At 39.8% G+C, this 22,386-nt stretch overlaps 1 protein-coding gene across 2 annotated transcripts in view; it reads right to left on the bottom strand.

Annotated features, from left to right (window-relative positions):
* sv2ca (synaptic vesicle glycoprotein 2Ca) overlaps positions 1 to 20,860 on the bottom strand; it is a 40,191-nt gene extending 19,331 nt beyond the window's left edge. The window contains exons 1-4 of one of the 2 annotated variants that reach the window (XM_048998947.1): positions 20,650 to 20,860; positions 11,856 to 12,532; positions 3,523 to 3,703; positions 1,092 to 1,243 (exon numbers count right to left, since the gene is read on the bottom strand). In XM_048998947.1, coding sequence (XP_048854904.1) covers positions 1,092 to 1,243; positions 3,523 to 3,703; positions 11,856 to 12,441 — 919 coding nt within the window. In that variant the 5' untranslated portion in view covers positions 12,442 to 12,532; positions 20,650 to 20,860. Of the gene's footprint in view, positions 1 to 1,091; positions 1,244 to 3,522; positions 3,704 to 11,855; positions 12,533 to 20,649 lie in introns of those variants that run through there. The other variant, XM_048998956.1, reaches the window with a different exon arrangement.
* Between the last annotated feature and the right edge of the window lie 1,526 nt (positions 20,861 to 22,386).

Genomic DNA, 22,386 nt, shown 5'->3' with positions numbered 1-22,386 from the left:
GTTAAACCTCATCGATCAACCTCAATTACAAACCAAGGCTCTCAATAGCAGAGAGAGGGAAAAAAAACACAGGTAGGTTTTTATTTCTTTTGCTAAATTTGAATTGTATCATAAGAGTGTCATTCACGGGCCAAATCTCCTCCATATGAAGCTGTAAAAGATTATAATAGGAAGCGAGAGTAAAGAGTCCCAGAATGGTGTTGAATATTTGCTGAAAAGTTTACTGAGCATTCAAAAGAATTGGGGCTTTGTTTTATTGTGATTTTTAAAGAAATGAGCACATCTCATCTTCTTTGAGGCCTTTGATAAATTACAGCACTATGTCATCTGGTCGATTCTTGGTGGGAAGCCATTGTACTGTAAATATCCTGATGCCTGGCCAATAAGCAATGAGCACCGCCTCTTCAGGTTGGCAGTCTTTTAGGGAAATGACAGCACTCAGGACATCAAACGTAATTCAATGCAACATCTGTTACTGTTCCACATGAATTTCACTTCAGTTCCTTAATCTGTATAGCAGCCGTGCTGACAAATTTTTTTTTCATCATTCCTTGTTACTGTTTTTCTGTAATTCATTATTTCTTGCATATACATTTTATCCCATTGGTTAGATTATTTACAAGAGAATTGCATTATTGCATTGCTAAGTTATTATACCAACACCAAAAAACGAATGATATTATCATATTATCAAGTAATGGTGTAGAGCAGGGGTCACCAACATGGTGCCTGCGGACACCAGGACGCCCCCAAGGACCACATGAGTCGCCCGTGGACCTGTTCTAAAAATCTCACCAGTGAGCAGCGTCAAAAGTTTCATTTTATCCTGTTGCTATTCTTCTTTAATCACATTTACATTTATATAGTACCAATAATCATTAATAATAATATATAACTAAATACACACTAACTGCTTTTTGTTTATTTATTTGCTTGCAACAAACAATAATAACTAATAGGAAAGAATAAAGTGATAGTATGGTAATAGTAAATCATCTGTAAACACTACTGACCACTTGGTTAATATTATAAACTAGTTACAATACTCATGGTGTCATTGGGAGCGATGGGTTTTAGGCAGGACCACTGACCGTAGTGTGGGATGATGGCCCAGGCCATGGCGGAGGCGTAGATGCCCCCGATCATCCAGAACATGCAAAGCCAGCTCAGATGCTCGCCCCGCTTCTCCCGCGCCAGCACCTCCGCAAAGAAGGAGAAGACTATGGGAACCGCCCCTCCGATCCTGCAGGAGACACAGAGCAGGGCACAAACATCGTCAGCCCAAATATGCCAACGCTGTCCTAGCACCCATCTGAACACTTCAGTGATTGTGTACAGAGATCAGGGCAGCAGAGCCTCAAGCACAGAAAAACAGAATAGAAATAAAGAAATACTGATGGCCTGTGCAAGAACTGAGTATTTTGTATTTCAGTTATATGAATGTTTATAAAATGTAAACATAACCATAGTTCAACACACCAAGCATGCAGGCCAGTGGCTGTCACTAAACAAATTGCTCAGTACATCTGAAATTAAGCGAATGAAATAGGTATTGAAATAAAAAACGAATATATTTTCAAGATTCACGATTCAAGATTCAAAGCGTTTATTGTCATACGTACAGTATAAAAGTGCATCAGTAAAATTCTTACTTTGCTGTCCACACAAAATGCCGAGATACAATATAATAGAAATAATAGAAAATAAATACTTTGAAATGTAATGTGGAAAAGAGCTACATGTGCAAAAATTGCAGTATGAGGTAGTATGGTAGTACGGTATAGTATGGTAGTATGATGTCCATTGATCATACTCCTGTCGGCTGTTAAGGAGTCTGATGGCAGTGGGGAAGAAGGAGTTGTTAAGTCAGGAGGTTCTACACACTTCTGTACCTCTGTCCTGAGGGCAGAAGTGTGAACAGTCCGTGTTGGGGGTGTGTGGGGTCTTTGAGGATGTTGGTATATTATCAAAGGATTTTTTATCAAATAGAAAGATTCAGTATCTTGGGTCCCATGCCTGCCCATGCATACCTCTAATTTGGTGAGCTAGCTAACTTTGTCAAGCAAGTTATACCAAAGCTGAATCTCCTGAAAATTAATTAAAAAGGAAATGCATGTTTTACTTCTTAGTTAAGGGCCACTGGAAATATCAGTATGGGTCAGTCAAAGGGGGTAATAACTGAAACTCAGATAAGCATATTAACAAACTGCATATTTCTTCTGATAAATAGTTTGTTTGTCCCTGTTGTTGATCATTTGTTGCAGTCAAGGCTAATTTCCATTATTGCTAAAAGAATTGTTGCATGAGTCCATTAGCAAATGACATAAATACAAAAGTAAGAAACAACAAAATCAGACAAATGTATATTGCTCATTGTTAAAGACAAGCAACAAGGCCATTAGTCTGCATACATTAAGCCATCCAGCCAGCTTAGATTAAATCTGAGATGATAAAGCCTCCAGATAGAGAGGAAACCAGAAATGGATCCAATCAACTGCCTGCAAGCTTCAAATGTGTCACTGAACACAAACTCTTTGAAATTGTATGGTTTTGGTGCTTCCTAAAATTCACTTAGTTTGTAAAAAAAAATAAAAAAGTGCCGAAATGGAATATCTGGCTTATCTGATGTTCATTAGGAACTTGGATGATTGGCAAATCCTATCAATTACTCTCCCACCTGCAGGAGTGATCTGTTCATGCTCTCCCTGGCCGTTGTGGTGGAAGCTGATTCTGGGGCAGCTTCAGGCCAGTGCAATCATAAGCATAAATATTAGCCATCTGTGCACTTTCTACGGTCTTTTCTCATTTTTAACGGTCTTCTTTTGCCAGAACAAGTTTATGATTTTTGGAAGCATAGAATTAATCAGATGAAGTGCTGTTGATTAAAAGCACTAACCACCGTTTATGGATGCAAGCATCATGACAGATGTACCCTCTATGCTGCAACAGTGGTTTCCCATTACAGCTTAGCCAACAAAGGTTTAGCTGAGGTTTAGTTGGGGATTGTAAATGGCAGGATTTAGCATAAATGTAGATATGCATTAGCTCTGCGATGGACGGTGGAGCTCTGGCAAGTCCCCTGTTATCACTCTTCATTTTCACTCTGATTTAATGAACTTTGAAGACTTGATGGTTTTCCTTGGAGAGAGCTGCCTGCAGATCAATAGCCATTATCTTTATTCAAGCAGCGTGATACATTTGTGAATTACGATGTTAAATTAGAACTATTCTTCATTCTGAGCAAACAGGAAGATACAGAAGCTGAGTTTGTTGAATTTTTAGTAATTGAACTATAAAGCATTTATCTTGCATTCAGAAGATAAAATATGGTGTCTGTTATTTATGGAAAAGCTAAACACATTCAGTATAAATGTGTGTGTATAAGTATATGTATGTATGTATGTATGTATGTATCTATGTATGTGGAAATTGCTATGCGATAATGAGCTGAGCTGATGTGCTTGCTGAGTGCCAAAAGTAAAAGGCTTTGCGACACATTCATGCGACTTTACAGTAACTCACCCAAACCCCGCAAGCAGGCGGCAGAAGAGGAAAAGGCCATAGCCCTGAACGAAGGAGGACAAAAAGGCGAAGAAGCCATTGATAGACAGGCAAATGAGGAGGCACTGGCGGCGACCCGCTTTGTCCGACAGGCCCCCCCAGAAGAAGGCTCCTAACATCATGCCCAGGTACACCACACTGCCTGGGAAAGGGAAGCAAGGGAGGAAAGTCACAGGGGTCAGGAAGCATAAGAAAAAGGATCAATGGCCATATGAGTATTTCATACACGGTAATATCAAACAGTCCACATTCATTTTATATAGTGCAATTTTGCAACAGTGCGGGGATTTTTGAAGGTAGATCCGCAAAACAGGAAGAGCAACCATGAGAAAATATGATCAGAAATCCAGATATCTGAAGCTGTGATACAGTAACTCCTGAAAGGCGATGATTTCACTGTAAGAAAGAAGCTGCATAAGACACACACAGGGACTGCATGGAAATGCCCTTCAGTTACTGAGCAATCCAGACAGAGAAAGCAGCAGCAGCACCATGCCAGTCTGGGAAGACTTTGGAGAGTCTGCAACAAAGTCAGGCGTAGTTACAGAAGTCACACGCCACCCCGCTCCGCCGGCCAGGAGGTCACAAAGCTACAGGAGTGTAATCCATGACATCAATTAATACTCTCTGGTGTTTCACCACTCCATCCATCCATCCATCCACTTATCCTCATACCAGCACTGGGCACAGGCGTGGGATACACCCTGGATGGGATAGTGGTCCATTGGAGTGCACACACACTCCATAGTCATACATTGTAACCTTTTAAGAAACACAAGTTAACCTAAGTGTGCTTTCCATGGGCTGGGGAAGGAAACCTATAAAATTCAACATCCATCCACAAGTAAAGATCAGCTTGCTGGAGAGCAGAAATGAACAGGGCACTTCCTGAAATGGATCCCTACATATGCAGCCCAAAAGCACTGCCACTACTCATGTTCCTAAACTGAGACACGGCAAAAAGAGACAACTAAATTGGAGGGAATGTGGATTAGAGACGGGCTTCACATGTTGGTTCATTGTAGGGATGCAAAAAGTCATTGATTCTAATTTATACATCAGTTCTTAAGGCCACAATATGATTTATTCGACTCAATTAACAAATATCTTTTCATATCATGACGATATGCCAAAACACAGGCGGAAAAAATAAATTGTGAAACAGTCGCTCACACAAAGCAATCCAAGACTCACCTTAGTAGACTGTAGATACCAGTATGTTGCAGTATATTTAATGTGGTTTAGTATGTTTCTATGATATTATAGAGTATGCTATACAGAATTTTTTTGTTGTTAAAGTACACATACATGACAATATTTCTTATGCAATCATTTATTTATGTGTTTTGTTGCATATTGTCTTTTTTCAATATATTCTTGTTGTTAATATGAAAAATGAAACATTTATTGTTAAGTGTCTTTGAATTCTAACAAATTCTACTAAAATCAGGGTATGTTTCCGTATATTGAGAATATTAATCATGTATAACTGAATCGAACCAAATCGTATCGTATAACATCAACATTTCAAATATCGCCAGGAATCGAATCGTTGCCTTGCAAAATCAAAACTGAATCTTTTCCTGGTGAAGCTTAGGATTTACATCCCTAGCTCTCTGTCCATGTTTGTTTCTTGCAGGAACCTAGCTAAGTCTTTGCCTGATGCCTCATCTGAGCCTGATCAGCTTTGGTTACGGTTGCTGCTGAGGGGAGGACGTTTGATGCCATGAAGACTCATAAGGTCTGAAGATTCCTGAGCACGTGACTGCTGACGTGTCCCAAAACCCCCCTGGAAAACGCAGTTCCTTGTCAATGAAGTGCTGCAACCGCACCGAGCTGAGGCAGCTCTTGCAGGCTCTGCAATTCATTATCCATGACATGTGCAGTGGTAGGAGCTCAGTGCGGCAGCAAGACCCGGCCAGCCGAGAAGCAGTTTTGCCGCTTAATTGCTCTCGAATTCTGATGTTGTTAAGACTGTAGAAATGCAGTAAAAGCCATATTTTCCCCAACTGGCAAACCCATTTGATAAATGCCAATAATAATAACAATAATAAACCACAGAAAGGGAAGCTGACTATTTTTTTATGTTATTAATTTTCTGAAAGTTCAAAAAGTTCACTGGAAATTCAAATTACAAAACACATAGGTTGACATTTGAACTAAGGCTGTAATTGATCTTTTGTTTATAATGAATTCACAGACGCAAGAAAAGCTATCGGCCTTCTTGTTACCACTATAAAACCTGAAACGCATTTTTTTTCAAAAGTTGAATGCGACATTCCCTCAGACTATCATCTCGACATACAGCTATTGTAGAACAACATACTATCCTCTCCTTGCAAAAATTAAGTGTTGAATTTTTAACCCCATGAACTTCAGGCTTTAGATTATCCGCAAAAGCACCCTAAACATTATTCAGAAAGAGATCATGGCTAAAGTAGCTCCCTGTCAGATGGAGGTGACTCTAATCCTGTAATAAGAGTTTTAAAAAGGGAAACCCCATAATCTGAATGATATTTTAAATATTGTACATGCTTATTCTGATATTGCACAAATACTGCATACTGAATGCAAACCACTTTTACCTTAATTTATCTTTACAATCACCTGCTACACCCCATTTTATTAAACGTTGCCTAGCAACCTGCCAAAAGCCAGGATATCCAGGTGATGCCACAAGATGGAGGAAATTGTTCATTTGTTCAATGCTGATTTAATGCAGTCCTAGCTATCTTGGGTATGAAACTAAAACATACTGCTGGCAGCCTGCTGCAGAGCTTTTCGCAAACAGGACGCGATTTATGTTTCCTGTGACGAATAGTTAAGAGTCTATTCTTTCTTCTAAAAAGGAAGTCTCTGCAGAAAACTCCCACAGAAATGAACAGGACCAGCAGGTGATTAATTACACCAGCCTGATATCATAGAATTATAATGCACTCATTTTTATACTGAATACTTGTCTACTAATGAGTGCACATATCATCGTTTGCCATCGATATACAGTGTAAACTTGTTGTTCTCTATTTATAAAGATATTCATAACTGCATTATTTACAAATGAACAATAATTTGTTCAATTGGGAACAAAGCTTGGAAAAATAATGGGGGGGGGAGAAGCTAAAAGTGACTACAGTAGGAAAACAGAACCTCTATGTTTCTCACTGGAATAAAAAACTGATAGGGTGCAAATTGTTCTTTATGTAAGGAATGGAAATTGGGAAAACTGGCATGAGTAGGACAATGTACTGCAATCAAAATGGATAAAGAAAGTGACCGATGCCGCTGGTCATAGATTGATAGATTGGCAGGAAAGGCCACTAAAACATTCTATAAAGTAAAGCTGCACGACATTGGATCATTTTAAATATCATGATGTGAATTTGTGATATGTTTCAGTCAAAAAAAGGCAAAAATGTAACCAAAATAAATTATTGTCAAATGGAACCTGTTATTATCTAACAATAGAGTGTGTAAAATAAGTTGGTGATGTTGCGACAAGCTGTACCAACAGACCCCAAGCTGTGCTGACAGATCACTTGCTTTTGCTCAATAAGATCTTTGGAATCCAGAATTTTTCCCTACCGCACATAGCAAGTGTCTTTTGGTGACCAGCTCTTGTTTGCTTTGTTTCTCCTCGGCTTGTTAAATTTCTCACAAATGCACCACATTCTATAAGAGAGTCTAAATGCAAGGAGGACAATGATTATGACTGGTTCAGAGAAAGCATCCAGATATCATGCAAAAACGGTGGTAGCAAACTTTACACTGATTTTTACCATGTACTAGATTATAGTGAAAAGGAACAATCATTAAAATAGTTTCACTATGACAGAATAAACCTGTTTTAACTTACTGATGGTCTCAACTAGGCTTCAGCAGTATGACAGAGAGGGATGGGGTTACATTTTGTTGCCAAGAATAGGGTTTCTTTTGAATGTACGTTTAAAAAACCATGTCATCTATGCGTGGCACGAAAACTTAGATCCTCGCCTAATCTGGGTCCAGCTGACTATCACAGTCATTGTGAGGTGACATTTGAATGTGCAGATCAAGGTCCGCAGGTCTGCTTTAGAGGTTATGGGGAACTGATCACTATCACTTGGTCTGCTGCAGTGCTTAAGGACATATGCTTTTAAGACTAGAAGCATGTGTGTGTGTGTTTGTTCAGATATAACTGCTAAATATACCTGATGTTGTGAAAAGTGAAAAAAATAGTAATATACTTAGCAGTCTTCTCATGCAGCAGCTATAAGCAGCGACTTCCCAAAAGCTGACTTCGTGTGTAATTTGCATTGTAAAATCTGGCCATTGAAAGTAATGCCATGGATGGGGATCCTTACAGATGAGGAGCAGCATTTATTATTGAAAGCTTACATCAGCCAGAGAGATTGAGCTGGACAGAGTGCAGATGATAAAGCCAAGCGAGGGGGAGGGAGATGCCGAATGAGGGAGAGAGTAAAAGGGAAAGATGCCCTGGGGGTGTGCCGTGTCTGATCCAATGAAAGCTCCCCAGATACCAGAAGTAATTCAGCTGCACCATGGACTCCATTTAATTTGACTTCTTTTTCGCTTTGATGTGTTTTCCCCTGGAAGGGAAGGTTGGGCACGTCAGCTGCAATTACACCAGCTCTTCTTTATTTACGTCACCTGGGCCCACAGTTATAATGCAGAAATGTAAAAATGCACAATCACCTGTTTTGTGATGTGGAGTCATTTTCTGTAGTGGGGTTCCTTTCAGTTGGGTTGCCATATAATTAGATTTGATCTTTTTTATGTCCCATCTCCACACTCTGTTCACAAACAAACTTTATTACAAAGTGTACTGCAGCCCAGAAATGTATTTTTTAAGTGCATAATTAAACTATTAACTTTTTTACCTTAGCCATTCCCAAAACATAATAGATTTTCCACTGAAGATACAGCCAAAGAAAGCTGAAAGTGATTTAAACATAGGGTCTAAAACGATCTGTAACATGCATCAGCTGAGGCTGGAATTATTACTTTTGCTTGCCCTTGCGTTATCTGGTGCAGTAATTGGGCTGTAATCTCTGTGAGTGTGATTGGGTTGCAGTTTACCCATGGTTAGCTCCTCTGAGCCATCCAAATCGTATCTACAAGATGCCTTCAAGCAGAGTGGATTAAAAGTAGAATATAGCAGATATCTGAAGCAGCATCTGCTGACAAAGAAGTGACCATGTCTGGGCCTGCTTCCCATTACAGGATGTGTGAAGCCATCCTGTGGTCAGCTTGACCAGACATGGAAATATACTCCTATAACTCAACCATATTTTTCCATCTTCATGTTCCACTAGTGTCATCAGTGCAAAGCAACGCAGAATTCAGAAGTGAAGCACTTCTTGGAGAACAGGCTGTTGCACTGTGGAGTTTACCGTATTAAGTTAACATGGTTGTAAAATACAATGCAGTGAGGATCTGAAAAAAAAAAATCAAAACCAATGAGTGGCCAGCAAAGTTCTTTTTGTAACATATTTTCAGTTTAGCTACCTTTGAATTGTCCATAGCACAGACAATGCCAGTTATCAAAATGAAAAAAATTCCAATACAGTGCTCCAAAGGATGATATTCTGTGCTTCTCATTTTGTCACTTGTAGCAACATCGAACAACTTTGGATTATAGTACAGATAGAGTATAGATAGAGTACAACCCATTACACAGTAGTTTTTAAAGTTACTACTTTCTGCAGAACGCATAATAGTCGCATCTGAGACTTCTACAATAGTCAAGCTTGCTTTTGTATAATTTCCTACAACCAATCTGCCCTTCCAAATACCTGGAAATCAATATGAAAGAATATTTCAAAACACCTCAACCAAGGTTGGTTCTTTTAAGGCAACTGTACCCAGAAACACTGTGGCAGTGAAACATGCCTGGCATTGTTGGGAGTTATTATACAAATCCCGAAGCAGCTCTCTATTACTCATCCTAGTTTCCAACAAGCTTGAAAAATGATGCTTGTGAATTGTTGCATATTTTTCTGTGTAATTCATGATAGTCTTAAAATAAGTAGTAAATCCAGTTGTAGTAATAATTCTCAGTCAGTATATCCCTTCTAGGGGGAATTGTAGTTCTGTGGGGTGTGCTGTTGCCTTACAACTCTATAGTTGTGGGTTCCACCTCTGCTCTGTCTGTATGGAGATACCCCAGTGAGTTACCCCAGCGTTTGGTGGGTGTCCTCCTGCTGTCCAGTGATGTGCAGTTAGGTTAACTGCTGTCACTAAATTGACTACACAGCTCTGGAAAAAAATAAGAGACAACTCAATATTTTTTAAATATCTGCATCCATAAATCCTGGTTCAATTCTGGTTACACTGGCAGAAGGCTACACTGCAAGGCAGGCTGCTTCCAGGTTAAAAAAAATATGAAGAGAGCAGTGCCCAAGAGCAAGGAGAAGCATTTAGCGAGAACTGATAACCAGCCAGGCAGAGGGTAGAAGCAACTTTCTAATGGCAGAGATGGCCGTCAACTCATCCAGCATAAATTGGAGGATGACCTCAAGTAACCTTCAAAAAGAACTGGAAACATTAAGTGGTGTGAAGTGCACTGCTAGGACAGTTGGCATCTGGCTCCTTGAAGCAGGACTGAAGACCGATAAAGCAAAGAAGAAGCCCTTCATTAATGAGGATATATGGGTGCAGAAGGGCTGTGAATTTGATTAGCATCCCACCCAGGACATTCCCCAGCTTTATGCCCTATTCTGTCTTTGTAAAAATCAGATGCAAATACAATGTGTCATATAATATGGGATATGTGATCCACTTGCTACCAGTATTTGTGGTCTTATGGTTTAATAGCATGTTTTACCTTTAGCCAAAGTAAGAAGGAGCACATTTTATAAATAAAAATCTTGTAACATTCTTATTTCATGATTAGACTATATTTTCTCCTGATTCTGCATCCTTACCTATAAAAATATATAGAATTGTCATACTTGAATATTAAGAATGGGTACATAATTTTTTTTTCCTCTTGCAAACTAGCTTGGCTTTTCAGTATTTCTATTCATTTACTATAACCACTAATCTAATGCAGTCATAGTGAGTCTGGAGCCAATTGAAGGAAGTGTAGAGCACAAACAGCCAGGTATCTCCAGGATGTCCCTCACTGAAGACACTGTGCAGGTATCATCTTCAGCCACCTCAGTCAGAAGGGTAACCATTATAATCAACATCTAGAATATGTCTATAAATGATGCAGTTCTGCAAGATGGGGAAAGTACACAGTGCTATTTTTAACAAACTCAATCCATTCATGGTGAGAAAATCTACCGTCAAGTGAGCAAAGTTATCAATATAACATAAAAAAGGCAATAACAGTTTATTTCTAATAAAGTGATTATCAGTATTTTTTCCCCAGTCAGTTCTGTTACAATGCAATGAATGTATTCCTGAAAAATCTCACTTTCACTAAAATCTGGTGCATGGCTGGAGACACCATAGGAAATGCCAACGTTCATGTATTGTCACTGCTGGCTACAAGTTAACTTTAGGACTAATTGCATCATCATTAAATAATCAAATTGAACAAACCAAACAGGACATCCGGCTACCTATTTGTTAACCTTGCAGTGATGCATTTTGTACTGTAACTAAATAGAACATCGTTAGCACATTGGGACAGTGACTCAGTGGTTGGCACTGCAGGGTCAGTTTTGGGTTTCCACCTGCAGCCTCAAAACACCTGCTTAGGTGACTTTGTATTTATAAATTGCTTACCCAGGCTGCAGGCTCACAGCAAAATGGTACTTAATGGCACATATTGAAGTTGGATGGATGGGTATTACCACACTTGAAGAATACTGTTGCTCATCACAATCTTCTCTGTCAATAAAGTGAATTTTAGTAACCGGTGCCCTTCTTATAAGCTCACTACAGCAAACCTGTCGCTACCTTGTCTGTAAAGTATATAACTATACTGCGTTACTGTATATTTATAAGGCAAACTGTGAAGTCCAGGAATACTTAATGTGGTATAATCTATGTTTATATGCTGTTTAAGTTATAAAATATTCAGATCTGACAAACATAATATTATTTGAAACAACATAACTCAGTTTATACTTTATCTCACGGCATCTAAAAATATGGCTACACCATAAAAAATAATGTTTAATATAATACATAGGAGCTTGGGTTGTTTAAGAGATCAGAAAGTTTGCTCTTATATAATAAATGACAATCACTGACTGCTTTGTGCTGGACGTTATTGCAATGAATGTGTTCCTCTGTGGTGTCGTGAGCGAATGACGATGTGAGGAGGCAGAAGAGGGTCTTACCCAGCCAGCCGGCCCCTGAGTTGGGCACACACATGTCTGTCTCGGCGCTGGGCAGCACAAAGCCGACCACGAAGACCTCCACGCCGTCCGACATGAGCGCTATCCCCAGCACGAAGAAGAGCTGCCACTGGAAGCTGCCGTGGCCGCACTCCTGGATGATGAGCTCGTACTGCTGCGCCAGCTCCTCCTCGTCGGCCCGGCGCTCTGACTCCAGCTCGCCACGGTCCTTCGCGCTGTCCGACACTGGCTGCCCCATGGCCATCTGCTTCTCCTGGGCCTGACATCCCTCTGGGATCCCCTGGTATTCCCCCTCATACATCTCGTCGTCCTCATCGTGGCCCTCAGTGGCGTCACTGGAGCCCTCTTCCTCATTACCTCCCTGCTCATCCTCCGGCCTATAATAGTAATATTTGTCATCCTCCTCTTCCTCTTCATCCTGGAAGCGGCTATAGGAACGCTGAGAGTACTCGTCTGAGGCTCGGTCCACAACCTGGGTCACCTTCTTTACTGCATGCCGCTTGGCCTCCTTTGCAATGTCCTTAGCACCTTTGACTAGTGACGTCTTCTCCCTGTGGGCATTGTCCATTTTGCCAAGGGCGGTGAGCCAACCTAATAATTACTGGGCAGTGCTGAGGGCTTTGCTGAAGGGCTCAGGGCACAGGATGGTCTGCTCACATCTGAGGGAGATGGAACAGAAATGCCGTAACTTCATAGCAAAGTCCTACATGCACTACTCACCGTTAGTAAAGATAAAAAACCTTAAAGTAAAGCTAACTGCAAACAATGACAGTGACCTTCTAACATTTCACAGGCTGCCAATTTTCCTAAAAATATGTTTATGAAATAGATCAAGAGCACGGAATCTGTCATACCTATGAGATCTTCACCTCTACCACTGATCCTTTGGTCTCATGTTTGACACCACAATGACATAGTATCAAATATGTTCTCAGGATTGTGATAAAGACAATGATTCCTAATGTATGTCACACAACATAAAAGCATTAGTTAACAGACAAACAAAATAGAATTATAGAATATTTAGATCTGGTTCCTTTAATTCGTTTGTTTCTGATGTCTGTAGGCAAATATTCAATTTAGATTAAATATTTAGTTTAGATTAAATATTTAATTGTGATTATTTTCTTTTTGAGCATGTCACTTTGAATCAGGAAATGGACAAAGATGCATATGCATTACTTGTAATCCAACAATGTCTGAATGCAAGTTACTGTATACTGTAGAGCAGGGATTCTCAACCTTTCCAGCCGCAAGGCCTGGCTGTTGAATTGACCATTAGTAGTTGGCAGGACCCCCACTATACTTTTCACAACTGGGGTGTTTCTCCTCAATACATTTCACCGACATTGCTTGAGAAACCCAGTTGAATGGCACCTAATGAAGAGCGATACTAATGCCTGGGGATGGAGGGATTTATGGGAGGAGAAATGCATAAAATGTAAAAAACTGCTTCCCTGATTTCCAGATTTTTCCTCCAAACCACGTTTAGCCTACTTTGGATGGTGCCTCCTAACATAACAGGCTACATGTTCTAAAATATGTGGAATATCTCCATGGAAAACCTGGAACTTTGTGTTGGCAAACAGAGCCTCAGGACATGGCAGTTGGCGGGCTGATTTATTGGTGGCCTGGGGACAAAACGGACAGGTGAACTGAGCAACATACAAAACAACCATTTTGTTTCCCAACTTACAGTATAAAGCCGTGAGGCCTGGGCCATCAGTTCCGGTCACTCTCCTCTCAGCCAACTCATGTTTTACTCTTAACAGTGTTACTTCATGGTTGGCAGTGCTGAACCTCACCCCACCCCTGAAACATCCATTTCCTTCCCTCTGTTGTAGATTTAAAAACATTACTTAATATGATTCATGGAAAATAGCAATTTTCTCAATATTATTATTATTATTATTAATATTGCTGTTGCTTTTGTTGTCATCGCAGAAATAACAAAACTGTGTGAAATTATGCAATGAGCAGGCCCTTACCTTATCAGGTAATTGCAATATGCTCGTACCCCAATATTAAAAAAATGCCTTTCGTACAAAACAAATTGGGTAATTTAAACACAGCAGAAGGGCTACTGAAGCTGAAATGACTGCAAAAGCTGTTATGAGAGAATCTAAGCGAAAAGAATTGAAATGAGAATCATGTGACCCCAGAATCAGGCGCAGACTGTAGGCTCTAACCACCCCCACGATGGCTACAGCCCCACGATGGCTACAGCCCCACGATGGCTACAGCCCACGATGGCTACAGCCGCACGATGGCTACAGCCCCACGATGGCTACAGCCCCACGATGGCTACAGCCGCACAATGGCTACAGCCCACGATGGCTACAGCCCCACGATGGCTACAGCCACACGATGGCTACAGCCCACGATGGCTACAGCCCCATGATGGCTACAGCCGCACGATGGCTACAGCCGCACGATGGCTACAGCCCACGATGGCTACAGCCCCACGATAGCTACAGCCCATGTCACAAAGAGGGCTGGATCTAAGGTGGTCTACAGCCAGAAATGAATCTTGGTGTGGTATCCACACCTATGCCGAGATCTGGCCCTCCACCAGCAATCCTGAAAAACATGCTCTGCCACACTTCTTTCCAGGCTGTTCCATGCTATACTATTCTTAAATTCTTAATTGCAAACCATCACCTCATTTTAAAATGTCTTAAAAACATCCAGGGACTGACATTAACTAGTACTCAAATAAACATTCACACAGTGCGAATGCATACGTATTTTATGTGCATTTGTGCTGCTATGGTGAGAAATGACTGTGCATTTCAACATTTATAAAGCACATTGTTTTATACAGCAAATGCAAACTTTGATTATACTGTCCAAACCCACACGAGACTGGATATCCTTCATTAACATTTTTTAGCTTGTCCAACTTTCCAGAAATCACTGATAATCCTTTTATACTTTGGGTTAATATCTTGTATATACAGTAGGATTGCATGCCACACGTCTTTGATCATTGTGAACTTTCCAATGGCTCCTTATATTATTCAGATTACAGAAGAGTTATCTTCTCCGTATCACATCAAGGTGATCTACCTGTGTGTCTTGCAGCAATGTTTCAACACCTTGCTTTTTTTATTATTCTTATAGCTAACTATGTATAATACTGGCAGCACTTCTACTAGTCAATGATCAGGTATTGTTAGTATTACATTATTCTGAGGTGTTAGCTTGTATCAGATGGTTTAGCAAGGGCAATAGTGACAATGATGAAGACCCTGTAAGTTTAAAGACCAAAACTTGAAAAATATTGTAAGTAACACTTATAAATTGAACCGAGATTTGGATCCCAACACAGCAGATGAGGACTGTAATCAGTTACAGTTAAGTATCAGCAGGATTGCTTTGTAGCATTTAAAAAACGTAACGACAGACTGTCAGACTCTTAGTGTCTAAAAATGACTGCAGTTCCTCAAATATGATGCCCTTGTACGAATAGAATTCAGTAAAATGATGTAGAAACGTTACGTAAAATGTGTAACGTTTTAATGTACTCCTGCCTAGACCCACATTCTTTTTTGAAGCTTGTTTGAAGAGCTATGATGAACACTAAAGTACAGTCAAGTATTATTAGACAAACTCATGCCTGCGAAATGACAATTTGCAATTTTATTGTAGGATCGAGACTGGTCAAATAATAGGATTATTTAAAATATGACAAAGGGGGCAAAAAGACAAAAGTGATATTAAAGTGTTACTGTGATCCATATAGAGTATATGCAAATAGTATATCTATTTTATGTACTCCTTTAAAAATGACCTGCTTATATTACATACCTGGCATATTTTTTGTTTTGCTGTGTTGGCTTAGGAGCGTGTCTGAAGCATGTGTACGTCACGCAGGTAACGATTTGGTTCTGTGGGTCTGAATGGGTACAATGAGGCACTGTCCTGCTCACAAACTGCCTCTTTTCCTCTCTGCTGACTAGAGGTTATCCATCTGTCTGTCAGTGTGCAAGCCAAGCATGGCTGATACCCCCTGCTGTCAAAAGTGGTGAGCTTCACTTAGACGAATTGCTCAGAGAATGGATAGGGTCAGCATGCCTGTCTGGGACAGGGTGGGTCGGAGGGGGGAGGGCAAAATACGCAGACCTTCAAAACTGGAGAAAAAAGTAATTTAAGGAAAACAAACTTCTTTTTTGAATCACAAAAGACAGTAGATTCCAAAGCTGTTCTAGAATAACTTCTCAGAAAAGATATTATACGCCTTAGAAAATTACAGAACAATAAGATCCTTCCGCAACTACTATTACCACTATTGTTTGTTTGTTTATTTTTTTTATTTATACCTACCAGGGGGTGTTCCACGAAGCAGGATTTCTAGCTTAGTCGTATAATTTAAGGTCGTCTGAGCTAATGTATGTGAAGGAAGATAAAGTCCATCTAGCCCAGACTGCCTTAAATCCAACAAGTTATTCGGCTCAGCAGGTAATCCTGCTTCGTGGAACACTCCCCAGGTTACATGCCTCTGCTCTGTGTATGTGGAGCATGCAGTTCGTGTAGCAGGTGCCCTGACTGATTGACTGGCATTTGTTCCAGGTTGCTCCCCTGCCTTGTGCCTTATGCTACTGGATATAGACTCCAGTCCCACCAGGAACTCTATCCAGGATAAGCACTTGCAAGATGGATGGATGGATGGATGTGTACACTACACTTGAGGGAAAAAAACACTGGAAAACGTGTGTAACTGCAGCTGCAATTTTGAGTATATGGTTGTTTGTGTCCTCCAGTATTTGCATTTGGATTCATAGTTTTTATCCTGATTATGATTATGCACCACAAGTTTTTAATGACACATCTGTTCCTTAACCTCAAACGTCTTTCTAACTTCCTAACTTTAAGCTTCTTTAAGCTTGTGTTTTTATTCAATTGTGCTTTATTACTGCGACAAAATGTTGCACATTAATAAACAGCACAACAGCAGCTACCCTGCTGAGATTTTGTCCTCTAAATCACTGAGCCCAGATTCAATGCTACAGCCACTTCGCTTCCTGCTGCTTTTGGCAGTCAGGGGCTAGTGCAAGTGCCGAACCACTCCAGGCAAAGGCCATCCTCCGGCAGTAGGGGAGTAGGAGGTGAATTCTTTCACCAGATGGCCATTTGAGTCCCTGTCATGGCCCGTTGGTTCTCCTGGAATTTGCCTGAGCTGTTGTCGGCCGTGGGTGGGTTGCACGCGAGTGACCGCATGCCTGTGCAGTCACCGTGTTCACTGGACGAATGCCTGAGCACCCCCTGATGAAAAGGCATACGGCTGGTGGCCGTGGAGCACTGAGAGGTCAGCCGGGGCACGGGCACTTGTGAATCCGTGATCACTGACCAGCGAAAGCCGCTCCCTCGCATGACTTTGCTGACTGGAGACTGTCAATTGCAATTAATGTTCCTTCCGTTTCTATTGCAGGGAAAGGAATTAAGAATTTAAGAATTTAATTTACCCCAAGTCTTGTCTGTAAGTGAAGGGTGTGATGCAGATTAGACAAAGCACTTGAAATATGCATATGGAAACGGTGAAAGGGAAGCAGAAAATGCACGTTTATACTACGTAAACGTTCTGATTGAGGTTGAACTGAAAATAGTTCAGACATGCAGGCATAGACCATGGTAAAAAGCATTTCGGAATTACCCAATTGTTTTCTCACCAAAATAATATGAATTTATTTAACAATTACAACCAGGTAGTTGGCAAAGAACATAAATCAATGGGATATGAATATAAAAGTATTGCATTGCTGCCCTTTTGCCATTCAGGCATTGCCAGAATGTCCAATCAGATGGATTATCTGCAGTTATGGCCCCTGCACCTAAATGACATCATCTGTGAAGGGAGGAGGGAATCTTTTTATCAATATTTTATCAGTTGCTGATGCAATTAGCAAGACAGGACTCAGTGGTGGCTGGGAATTGAAGCTCAGAAGCACAGGAATGTCTTATTAAATCTTTACTCTGATCTGCTCTGCTTACCAGTTGGAAGAAGCATCACTTGATTTCGGTATTTAAAGAAATATACAAGTGACATATAGCTGTTTAATCCAATGAAAATGTTATGGAGTTTCTATAATCACTGTATTAATGATGATGAATCACTATTTTCATAATAATGCCATCAAACGTGTGAGACACTGCAGCACAACCTATTCTGAGTACTGTTTTCCGAGCTTTTGTTAGATTGGCAGTCTTCAGCTCAAATTTTAATTCTGATGGGGACATGAGACGAAATGAACAACTGTATATGTGCACAGTTAACCATAGTACACCATTTGTGGGCAAAACGTACGTCTTATTTTTATTATTTATACAATATATGCCCAATACACCATTCACTGAAGGTGAACCGAGACTCTGAATAACAGGTCAGATTTACTACAATAGTGCTTAAGAGCCAGTTTCCCACTAATCAAGTAATGCATTTAAGTTGAGTGCCTGATTTACTTCTGGGACATCAATCTAAATGTCTTACTATCCAATTAATGAACTCACTAGCGTGTTTTTTTAATGCATTGTACACAAATATATAGAAGTTTAATGCTGCTTTCCGTCCTATAAGGTGATGCAGTGAATTATAAAATGAGTACCAGATGCAGTGAACTATAAAATGAGTACCAGTTTTCTTATTAGCATATACAGCATATTACAGTGTGCTACAATACTACACATAATAACAGCTTGTGTTGAGAGAGAGAGTTGATGCAACAGCTTTGTACCTCCAGCATTCACAGACATTGGGACAGAATCCATCTGGGACACCTGTGCTTTCGCGTGCCAGTAATTAAATAAGCAAGGACTGAAAAAAACTAAATTACAGCATGAGCACATCTAGCATGAGCAGCTTCCGGAATCAAGCACACAAAGGGAGCAGGTCCGGTCTAAGCAGTGCACATATGTTCATTCAAATATGTCAGCTTTTACTGCAGCAGAACAAGAGAACACTGGGGCAAACCTGCACCATTTTCACATGTTCTTTGTTTGCTTGGATTTTTTATCTTTCTTTTTTTTGAGACAAAAATATGACTGATCAAAAATTACAGATAAATTCTGGAAAGAAACAGCACAAATTATCTGTGACTAAAAATATATTTGCAGTTTTGTGACGCAAAGCTTTGCAGCCACCACATTAAATAAAATTGCTAACCCTTTACTCACAAAATTGCAAATTTGCTTATTCACATTTTAAACCCAATGGTGTTCAGTACTTTTATAGAAACAGGATTGTGCTTAAAATGTCATTTGCATCAGTCCGAGACGCAGTAAAAGCAATGAAAAATCAGGTCCCATCCAATGATCCTTACTTCAAAGGCGGTAGGTACCTTGCAGATTTTCCCTGGTCCATTTTTATATACACCATTGTTTGCCAAACTAAAGTTGAGTAAATGCAGCAAAAATACACGAGGCAGTCATATGCAACACCAGGAGGAGCTGCTTCAAAACGGGGGAAAGATCTGAAACGTACGCGCATGGACCCCAACTTGGCAGCCACTGGACTGCTTCACGAGGTCCCTGTACAATAATACAATTAAATAAGCTATAGGCTTATTTCGCAATACGGGTTTTACAGTACTACCTATGTCATAGAATGCAAAGTCGGACAAATGTGAACGTTTAAAGAGCGGCATTTAGAATAGAATAGAATAGAATAGAATAGAATAGAATAGAATAGAATTACCTGTATATGTTTCTATAACATACACAGCGCGGCAGCAAATGTGTGACAAAAGCAAGCATCAATAGTTTTGGTAGAAAGTAATTTTATCGTGTAATCAAGTATTATTTTACGTAGAACACGCACTTCGCGAAAAATACCGATTAAAATTAAATAAACGAAGACTATCGCCTTATGTAATTAAATAAGAATTGTATTTTTAGTAATTGCTGTATAATTCGCAATTTTGTATTCTGCCACCGAATAAAGTTAGGGAAATCCCTCGTGGATCCTTGCAGAATTACCTTGGCGTTAACAGGAGAGTGTGATTTGACGCAAACGGGACTTGGCTGTCTAGCACGCTGACACTATGATTCACCCAAGTCTGGCCAACCCTATAGCTGTATTACGGAGGCGTGAGTTTATACCCATATAGTCTTGTGCTCGGATCTTTGACACAATGCTGAGTGCTTTATTTGCCTTAGGCTTTATCGCGTTTGGTATATGTGATGCCAAATCCGCAGCTCCTTATGCTATATGCGGTACTGATCACGCTCTCTTCAGCGGTCGACAGTAAGATTTGACATAAAAATAAATTATAATTTAGGATCAGTACAAGTTGCATGAGATGGAGTTTTCGGTAGGAAACTGTCTCTTTTGTTTAAATATTTGGAATACAATTCCAGTAGATAAAGCTGAGGTCCAAATATGATTTGGTACTACTTAAAATAAAACTATTGGATTATGTCAATCATAACTTTTATATAGATTTGAATCATCCCGCCGTAAGCTTTCTGGTTGTTTATTTAGTTCAAAGGAATTTGTTAGTATGTAGTTGTAAATATATATAGCCTAATGATGTCTCAATATCGCAGGATAATTAAGAAGTGCCTCGTGTTCGGTGTAGAAGCTTTCGAGCCGTCCTTTTATAAGTTAATTTTTGTTTCACTTTCATCTTAATTCGTCGATGGTCAGTGTTTTCTCTCCAATGTTGAATCCAGTAATACAGTATTCAGAGGTAAAACAATGTTAAGGATCAACGTGCTAAGCATGAAATATCTGCAGAGAAACTGAATACTTCCATTTTAGTTTAACAAAATAAGCACTTACCTACTAGTAGAACGACGCTGGGAAATTATAGGAATATGCTCTCATAGCAAGAATTAATATTTGTATTTATGGAAGAGGTTTGTATCCTATAGGAAAATATTTGATGGTATCCAACTGGAGTGATAAAAGAACTGATACAGTGACTGAAGATTTTTACGTTGCTGTTGTGGCTCTGCAGTACTTCAGGGAAAAATGCAATGAATACCAGCAAGCGAGAAAGAGAGGGAGAAAGTGAGAGTTACGCTGTATGGAGAAGAGTGGGTATTCCCGTCTGATAGGGCAACGTACGTGGGCTAATGCTGGCGCGGTTGCAATTCCTACAATAAACGAAAAAATTACAAAATGGTTCACATGCATGGAAGGATCAGTTTTATTGGCGATTGGAATGGATTCGATGTATCTGACACGAACTGGTTAGGTACAGATAGTATTTTATAACAGAGTACAGTGATATCATGCACGCTCCAGTAGCTCGATCGCCTAACGGGATATTATTGTCTGGGATTGCAGTGAGATCCTGTGGTGCAGAAAAGAACCGCAGAATCCTGTCTACATCATTTATATGGAACTTGCTGGTTCCACACGGGCACTTAGTTACCCGCAAAATTGATAGAACTAAGCTTCATTACCATGGGTATAGACATATTTGTGTATTTGCCTAGAATTTCCCCGTGAACATGAAAAAGATGAGCGTAATGGATGGGTGGATGGATGGATGGATGGATGGATGGATGGATGAATGGATGGATGAATATTTTTGGAATACAAAACTATATTTGAATATGTGGTGAAAGAAACTGATATAATAGGGGAAATATGTGGATATAATACTTAAACCTATCATTTATGATTAAAAATTAACTTTTAAAATGATGAAAAATTAGTATGTTAATATGATCTGTTATTGTGATTGTTAGTTTGGTGCCGTGTGCCGTGTTTTCGGCGTGGATCATAATCGAAATGCCATATGTAGGAATATTGCCCTGATAATTATTTCGATTGACGGTAACGTTAAGGGATTGGGGATGGAGACTAGGCCACGCCCATTCGTAATAAAGGCGCAGCAGTGAATTATTTCAGAATTGAAAATCACACCTAAAGACAAGCAGGAACACAGTGCATATCTTATCGCAATTCACTGTTACAAACGTACGTCTATTTTTAATTTACATTTTAACTGTAAACTATAATGCTAAGAAAACAACTATACCCGTATGTTACATGAATCATTTTCTCCTGCGTTGTTCCTTGTATTTCCGTAGAAGGGCATATAGTCTGACGTTGGCATGAATATTGTTCAGTTGTTATGTTATCATTAAACCCAAAGTATTTCTACTTTACAATCACTACCTCATAATATATAACTTTGGTCAGCGCTCTTTGATATTAATACGCTTTTCATGATGGTGTTAGAGTAGTAGGCTATAGCATGACGGACCATGTTTTAGGTCTTGCTTCAATATGTCATTGTAAGAAATACAAATTTTATGTGCAAGTAAATATTTATTTTAGCATATTTGCCTTTAATTACTTTTCAACTGATAGCATGCACATTATGGAACTGAACGCGACAAAACCGAAGAACTCATTATCATTTTTAGAAGGCACTGTGAGGCAGAGCCGGTCCTGGGCGTTTTGGCGCCCTAGGCGAGATTCTGCCCCCAAACACAACAAAATAAATAAGCCCACACATATTCCACCTATGCAACACAAGATTCTTCTCAACCTGTTTATTTA

This window comes from Brienomyrus brachyistius, chromosome 2, assembly GCF_023856365.1.
Source record: "Brienomyrus brachyistius isolate T26 chromosome 2, BBRACH_0.4, whole genome shotgun sequence".
In the NCBI taxonomy this organism is placed as follows: domain Eukaryota; kingdom Metazoa; phylum Chordata; class Actinopteri; order Osteoglossiformes; family Mormyridae; genus Brienomyrus; species Brienomyrus brachyistius.
This window is presented reverse-complemented; position numbering and strand designations above follow the sequence as displayed.